This window comes from Ascaphus truei, chromosome 4 (assembly GCF_040206685.1).
Source record: "Ascaphus truei isolate aAscTru1 chromosome 4, aAscTru1.hap1, whole genome shotgun sequence".
NCBI classification, from domain to species: domain Eukaryota; kingdom Metazoa; phylum Chordata; class Amphibia; order Anura; family Ascaphidae; genus Ascaphus; species Ascaphus truei.
The window spans coordinates 101235131-101243663 of NC_134486.1; the positions used below are offsets into that span (position 1 = coordinate 101235131).

The window sequence follows — 8533 nt, forward strand, 5'->3', positions numbered from 1 at the left end:
ATGGAGTGTTCCCTAACTTTCTGCCAACCTATCCCATAGGGCATGACCTTTTGGGTAGATTTTTCATTTGAAATCCCTAAGCGAAGACTGTGGTTATGACAACGGCCAGAGAGCCACATAATACAAACAGGAAAGCCATAGAGAACTCTGCGCTTGTGATGATGTAACGTATTTGTGTGCTACATTATGGGGCAGAAGTAGACACATACACTGGCGACACACTTTATTCGAGCTCGGCTAGTCCCACGAATTCGGGTATACTCTGGTGTATTGAGGTTTGTGACTGTTTTCTGCCCGAGTGCATTGCGTTATTTTCCAGGCAGGGATTGAAGCATTTTATTCCCGCTGGCTGCAATACTGCACAGTATATATATATATATATACTGCATTACAATTCATGAATTTATGCCATCTGGTAGACACGCGAAGCATTGCAGCCTATTAAATCCTAATCATTATCATTTAACAGATCAGCCGCCCGTCAGCCAGGCATGAACCGTGGCTGGGAAGGCAAACGCAACGGGGCTTGTCAGAGGTGAGGAGCGGCGCATTCCAGGTATCTGCCAGGTACATACTGGGTATTTGCTCGAATAAAGTGTGTCGCAGCAGTAAATAGTGAATGTGCACATTTTGCACACATATATTTAAGGAAGGCCAGAAATATATAACACTCACAATATCAGACTCAGAATACAGAGTGTTACAGTTTATTAAGTGTAGACTTCTCATTGATTTAAAACATGCTTCACATTTGATTAAGCGTCTTGACTGGAGGGTTCACTATAACATCCTCACTGTTCCTTGCAGGAATGTTCTTCAAGTGTTTCCTGATCGAGCCATGGCACTTCATAGACTTCAAAGCGGCACAGGAATTTCTGTAAGATTGAGATAAGCCAGTTATCTTAGAAACCACCAATGTAAAATATACATTTCTTAAAAAAAAAAAAATAACTGAACATGTGAGAGGAAGGAAGCAAAATGATGGCGTGCCTATCTTGTATTTAAATTAAAATACATGGGGATACTTATTTTGGAACACATTGGCCCTTATTCAGTAAACTGGAAGGAAAGCACAATTGCAGTCGCTATCGCAGCTTACTAAATAAAGGCCATTGACTTTAATGAGACCTGAGAGATTGCCTGCATGTCCATAGTAGGATGAAAACATACTGTAACAAGTATGAAATTGCTATACAATTTATATATATATATATATATACATATATATATATATATATATATATATATATATAAATATATATATATATATATATATATATATATATATATATATATATCTATCTACATATATATATATATATATATATGTATATATATATGTTCTGTGACAATACATTAATAAATATGATATATATATGAACAGAAAATATATGACAGCGCCCCTATTAGCACACACCTATAACCTTGCAAATCAGAACTCACACTGCAGAATGATGCACCCAGCACAGATGTATAACAATAATTCTAAAGTGGCAGGAAACTAGGCAAATTGCAATATAAAAAATGAAAAAATACACAAAATTATAAAAAATATAAAAAATATATATAAAAAATGTAGGTTGGCATCAAAAACAATAAAAAAGAAAAATATACCTATAAAAAGTGTGTGTAAGTCTCTTTTTCAATGTTGACAAAATGAAATCAATATAGAATGTCCATACAAATCCTTAAAAATGAAATTGAAGTCCTGGGCAGCTTTATTCTTGGGCTTACCAACCTCCCAACGATACCTAAGAAAAAAAAAAGAAAGAAAAAGCGCCCGATCCTTGTGTTAAATCAGATATAAAAGGTTTTAATTTGCCATGAACTTGCCAACTCACACTTTGTCAGTTAAAAATAAGCAATTTATGGGACAAGCCCATGCACCACGCCGACGTCCAAATCTCACAGCTGTCCTCAGTGAGCATATGGATATTGCCGCTGTGAATCAGCTCTGCTGTGGGATGTGCTGCCGGTATAACCTTTCTCCTTCACCTCGGAAAGAATAGTAGGTATTTCTGGCTGCATTCAATCTTCCACCGATCGTGCAGCAGAGGAACTACGGTGGCCAAACAGCCCAGGCTCCAGAGCACAGACGTCAGTCCAGGAGTATCCTGCTACACGATCGGTGGAAGATTGAATGCAGCCAGAAATACCTACTATTCTTTCCGAGGTGAAGGAGAAAGGTTATACCGGCAGCACATCCCACAGCAGAGCTGATTCACAGCGGCAATATCCATATGCTCACTGAGGACAGCTGTGAGTTTTGGACGTCGTCGTGGTGCATGGGCTTGTCCCATAAATTGCTTATTTTTAACTGACAGTGTGAGTTGGCAATCGTCTGTTCATGGCAAATTAAAACCTTTTATATCTGATTTTACACAAGGATCGGGCGCTTTTTCTTTCTTTTTTTTCTTCTTATATATATATATGCAAGAGAAAAAGAGAGGACCCCGCATCCACATGACATATAAACACAGCTAAGTACTGACACTGGATAAATCCAAACTACAGTGATGTGTCGGTGGTGCTTTAAGGGCAGTTAAATAGGATGAGAGAGAAAAGAAGGCCCTAAAAAAAGCACTCTAGTATGTGTATAAGTACAAATCACATAAAGTTTATTAATGTATTGTCACAGAACAAAAATGGTTAAAACAGACTAAGTAGTCACGGTTAGGGCTATGTGATCATCAGCAAAAGGTCAAATATGCCTACTATCCCCTGCAGTATAGGGTTTGTCTGAAGCGACAAAGAGTAGCAAGTAAGTGACAGCAGAGATACACAAAATACAGCCTGCAAAGCACATGTAAGCCTATAGCTGAAAAGAGTGATACATCACCTATGGTCAGGTACAGTGTGGTCGGTACATGAAGGGGGAAACAAGGAGGGATGTTAGAGCATGGTAATGTGATCCAGAGAGGGGACAAACCAGGGGATCCTGCCTGCTAGACCTGCTCCTGCGCGTTTCGGCACACAGCCTTCTACTGGGAGTGGTCGTTTCAGACAAACCCTATACTGCAGGGGATAGTAGGCATATTTGACCTTTTGCTGATGATCACATAGCCCTAACCGTGACTACTTAGTCTGTTGGGTGTCACACCAGGTTTATCTTGTCAGGTATTTCAGAATACTTTCTGAGTGTATTTTGGGCATCCTTTTGGAGGATATGTTTAGCTTTGTAATGAACAGGGGATCCATGCTGTATTTTAACCATTTCTGTGCTTTGTTTTAACCATTTTTGTTCTGTGACAATACATTAATAAACTTTATTTGATTTGTACTTATACACATACTAGAGTGCTTTTTTTAGGGCCTCCTTTTCTCTCTCATCCCATATATATATATATATATATATATATATATATATATATATATACTCTATAGCAATTTCATATATATCATTTCATATATATATATATATATATATATATATATATATATATATATATGTGTGTGTGTTTTTTAATATAAATTTACTAGCAAAAATATTTTGCATGGGGTGCTATAAATATTGTTTATTTTTATTTTACATAAATAGAATGGTTCACATATACAAACTTCAGTAAGACATTTTTTAAGAAAATTCTATTACAGAATTTTTCATTTTTATTCGCAGGGATTTTAGTAATAGCTTTGCATTGTTTTGCATTGCTTACATTATTTAATATTTATATATATACAGTAGATGAATTTTTATAAAACGACTGGTGGAATGACACAATAAGTAACAGTGGCGCACATTTATGGAAGAAATATGTGGTGGTACTGTCAAAGCTAAAGCCGCAATTGTTCCATTTATCAAAGAAATTACATAGAATCTACAGTGAATGAGTTTCATAAACACATGAGAAAAAGGAATGAAGTTAAACTGATTTGGTGCCACCAGAATGTCTGGAGCAATTATTAAAGGAGCCTCTCCTCAGACTCATTCCCCCGCCCCCCCCCCCCCCATTTTTTTCACTCAGAGCCAAACACCACTAATTTCAACACTGAGGACATCCCAGTTCCAGTGATACTTACTGGGTTCAATTCTCCCAGTGAGGAAAAAATGGCTGCCAATTGGAAGCTGCAACATCATAGGTTGGTGTTTCCTATTGCATGGCCATTTAAATCCTTTTTAAAATACAGGAAGTTTCTTGGGAATCAGAGGGGTCATTGGAGCTGCAAAGATTGCAGTTCAGCTCTGAAGGACCCCTCTGTGTCAATCATGTAAAAAAAATTGAGATTATTAAGGGTGGGTTGTTTATGTAATTATTATTATTGTTATTATTATCGTTTATTTGTAAAGTGCCAACATATTCTGCAGTGTGGTACAGTGGGGGTACAGGGATTTGATGGTTACATAAACAGTTACATACAAATATGGACAAGCATGTAAAACAGATACAAAAGGTAATGAAGGGATGTGAGGGAACAGAATCAAGGGGGCTGGTTGTCCGTAGTCCAGACTTACAAACATAGACAATGATTTACCTTAGCTAGGTTTGAGCTCTGAATCAAAGCACAGGATTCTGCGCTATTAGTGGCGCCTTTCTTGCACTCTGTCCTTCCAATTTCTACTTCCAAGATATAATTTATTCCAGCAACGACCTGCCAGAAAAGTTAAAAGGGGTATAACTATGGAAGCCTTTGGAATCAGTGTATCATATTCTTTTCTAGAATGCATACAGCACATACAGTTGTTTTCTGTGACCATAATAAAAATATAATTAGAATTTAACTTGACTGCTATTATATATACATTTTAAAGTTATGTGGCATTTAATAATGAAACCTAGAATAAAATAAAGGCGTCAGTTGCAAAGGAGACTCCACTGACAGGCTCAGCTTACCAATATATGCTAAAAAGAAGAATACTTTGTTATGCTATTGTTTGAGTTTTGTCTGCAAAATATTTAATAGACAAAAATAAAACTGTGGAATCTTGATATACTTTAGTGTTCAATACAACATACTACTTATCATTGAAAAGCTAACCAACTATGTATGAGCCAATTGTAATTACTTTATATTCAATGCATTCTGTTTCTCTCGCTTATAAGGATTCCTCTGATAATTTTTTAAAATCAAAATTCATTTAGTCAAAAGTTTGTATTGTATTGAACATTACAATTGTTGCCTTTTTGTCAGGTTTATCTTACGTGTAGAGGAGGAAAAAACGCCGGTGCACAGCACAAAAGTATCCCAGGCTGGACTGAAAAAATGCACTTTATTGGTACATCCAAAAAAGTTAAGAGAATGAAAACACTCTTATCTTACGTGTAAAAATAAATTCTGCATGTACTATATATATATATATATATATATATATATATATATATATATATATATATACACACTCATGGGAACTTGCAGATAGTTTGATTGCGACAAATCTAATACAGAGTGCTTTTCCTGGTATTATACAGGTTAATAAGAGCTTCAATCAGACTTAGAACTATGCAACTAATTTTGACAGATTTATTATAAATCATTCTTACTGGTAATGTACAGATTATTAAGAATTTATATTAGTGTTAGGAACCTTGAGACGTGGTCTGCCTTGGAGGGGCTCAAGGGCTTACAACACTTTGGCCAAAGAGTTAAACTAAAAGACCATTTTATTCAAAAGACACTTTTATATATATATATATATATATATATATATATATATTTAGGCACTGTACTGTGTATTTGTGTCATAGGATGTAGTGCTGAGCTCTGTCTGTGTTTCATGTTCTGTCTCTGGGTTTTAATGATTATGTAGGGGCACAGATTGTGGCGGTCTATTTATCAAGACAAAAGAAAAGGTTGATCTGGCACACAGAATGTCTTTTACGTCTTTATCAGTTATGTTGAATAAAAGAAGCTTGTTGGGCAAGTATGTCATTAACCACAGAAGCATACTGTATATCACCTTAGACTTGGTTACATTTTTTTTTATCCTAAAAGGGGGAAAAGTACAGAGAGGAAGTAGGTCCCACATTATACAGTATATAATGTATAACATTTCTCTCCAGATACTAACAATATCACCAAAGTAAGAGTCACTGTGGCCTATAGAGTATATTAGTGCACAGAAAACCTTGTTTTGAAGCATTGCACAAACTTTGCTCCAAATGTATATTAGCCAAATGTAGCAGATGTTACCAATGGTAAGGATTTTTTGACACATATTACAAGGAGAAAAAGTGACACACAAAGGTGCACAAATTGATACGTCATTATAATCTGTCATGTAACTCTTCCTACTGACTCCCCACAAAACAGTAATTGATACCTAAGCACAAAGAGGTGCAGCACAAAAATGATGCTATGTGCCCCAGGTTCACTCCTAAATTGCTTTAGTACATAAGCCCCACTGTTGCCAACAGACACAGGATGAAAATGGTTCTACTAGCATTAATTTCATGGCAAAACACTGACGTCTACTGTAGGATGCATGCAGTCAGGGTTGGCTTGATGGCGTGGCATCGGTGTGACTGCACCTGGCTCCGTGCTTACAGAGGCCCCGCGCTCTTCCCCGACCCAACTTCAGTAATCACAGTTTAATGTGGTTAACATTTAAACGGTGCTAGCCAGGACCGGGAGAGAGCACAGGGATTCTAAAAGGCTTCTCCTCTTGCTACCTTGTAACGATACGACACCATAACAGTGCAATGTCACATGACGCCACGGCAATGGGATGTCACATGACTTGGCGGTGGGCAAGAGGCCCCGTATATAACGTAACATTGCGTCTACAGCAGGAGGATATGCCTGCTCCATAGCAGGTAAGAGACCCCGGCAAACTCCCTCTGCAATGAGCCCCATTAAAGTCCTAGCCGGCCCTGCATGGAACCTGTAATGTTCTTTTTTTGTGGCAATAAAAAAAAGTTTAACCATAAAATGTAAACCTTGCACTGAATTATTAGAGGTTTCACATTCTTATTTGTAATAGACTAAAGATTTTCAAATATTGATACTCCTGTACAGTAGGAAGTTAGGGTTTATCATTTGCATCTCAGATATATTACCTGGGTTTGGGCTGATCTAATTTTCAGAACTTTGTAGAGGTATTCATCCGTTGATTCGTTATTGTACGCATTCACAGCAAAGCTAGCAGCTTTCTGAACCTCTGGCAAGTTGGGATTAGTGTCCTCTGGAGCTCCATCATCGACATCACTGGATACAGAAGCTGACAGAAGAGATAAAGTCAGTGCAACACTGAAACAAAGGTATAAACCTGCAGCCATGGTGTTATCTATACAATAGGAATTGAGGAGAGAAAAAGAAGACTGAAAGAAGAATTGCAGTTTTTATATGCTACTTGAGCACTTATCAAATGCAGAGTCAACACCTAGTATTTGCAATATGATCAGATATCAAATATATGATTTGCTTATTAACAAACAAAGAACTTTTTATATTAATTTAAAGTTGTCTTTGAATTAATATTTATTGTTCCCCATACTGTTTATTCAGTGATTAGTATGTACTGTATGCTTACAGCTCATGTATGTACTGTATGCTTCCCCACTTTACAAAAACAGAATACAACGGAAATACGGTATACCACAATTTTCTACTGCACAGTGTAATCTTATCAAAATAAATGTGCATAGCATTTTGAATATGTCCATTAGAACTAGTTAGTAGGTGAACATTTAAACATTGCTGTAACAGAAAGCTCACTGTTCTTTAAACAACCATCTAAAGAATGACTCTGGTTGACCTGAACTTTCAGGATAACACAGCATTAGATCACTCCTCTAGACCTACTATTAGACATGCCAGAGGGGGTTCTTTATTGAACTGTGATAGTGCAGATCAGGTCACTATCACCCAGAAACTCCCATCTGCGTAGTATCACACAAAAGCTCCCATCGGGGAACTACCACACTACCATTGAGTTGCTACAAATTTAGGAAATATTATATATCAGGATTTAAATCATCCTCTTCTCTTTACATTAAAACAGCGTTTTCCAACTCCAGTCCTCAGGGAACCCCAACAGATCGGGTCTTAAGGATATCCCTGCTCCAGCACAGGTGGCTCAGTCAAAATGACTGAGCCACTGATTGACCCACCTGTGCTGGAGCAGTGATATCCTTAAGACCTGACCTGTTGGGGTTCCCTGAGGACTGGAGTTGGGAAACACTGCATTAAAAGATTCCTTTGCCATAGAACTCTCTTATGCAAGCTCTTCAATTGTGTATCAAATGTACTTTACACTTTATGGAATAAGAGGGATACATTAATAATGTTTTTACTGTACATCTTCAATTCCTGAAATCCTGTAAGAGAGGTATAACCTTTCCTCATCCAAATGGTTTGATTTCCTTGCTGCTTGAAGCAGAGCTATGTATTGCTGGCCCTTAATGAGGTAGATCAGTGGTTCCGAAACCTCTCCTCCGGGACCCCTGCCCAAGCAATGCTTTATGGATAACCAATGAACTTGCTCACAGAAAATTAATCTAATTTGGATGAATAGAATGTTGGGTGGTTACGTCACATACCTGGTAATCTCAGAACGTACTGACGTCATTGGTGATGCGTCCCGAGACTTCCGGGT

General features: G+C 37.4%; 1 protein-coding gene across 1 annotated transcript; it reads right to left on the reverse strand.

Annotated features, from left to right (window-relative positions):
* Window positions 1–691: 691 nt before the first annotated feature.
* On the reverse strand, window positions 692–7261 carry LOC142492967 (cystatin-like). The gene is made up of 3 exons (XM_075596286.1): window positions 6996–7261; window positions 4474–4590; window positions 692–875 (listed from the first exon to the last, which is right to left on the reverse strand). The coding sequence occupies exons 1-3, from the start codon at window positions 7212–7214 to the stop codon at window positions 792–794; spliced, it is 420 nt and encodes a 139-aa protein (XP_075452401.1). The 5' UTR covers window positions 7215–7261; the 3' UTR covers window positions 692–791.
* Window positions 7262–8533: the final 1272 nt, after the last annotated feature.

Bases quoted from the DNA above. Each gene is read 5' to 3' on its own strand.
- LOC142492967 (XM_075596286.1), bottom strand. From the start codon at position 7,214: ATGGCTGCAGGTTTATACCTTTGTTTCAGTGTTGCACTGACTTTATCT. The intron at 4,591-6,995 runs GTAATATATCTG...CTTTTCTGGCAG, and splicing joins TTAGATCAGCCCAAACCCAG to GTCGTTGCTGGAATAAATTA. The intron at 876-4,473 runs GTAAATCATTGT...TCAATCTTACAG, and splicing joins AGAGCTCAAACCTAGCTAAG to AAATTCCTGTGCCGCTTTGA.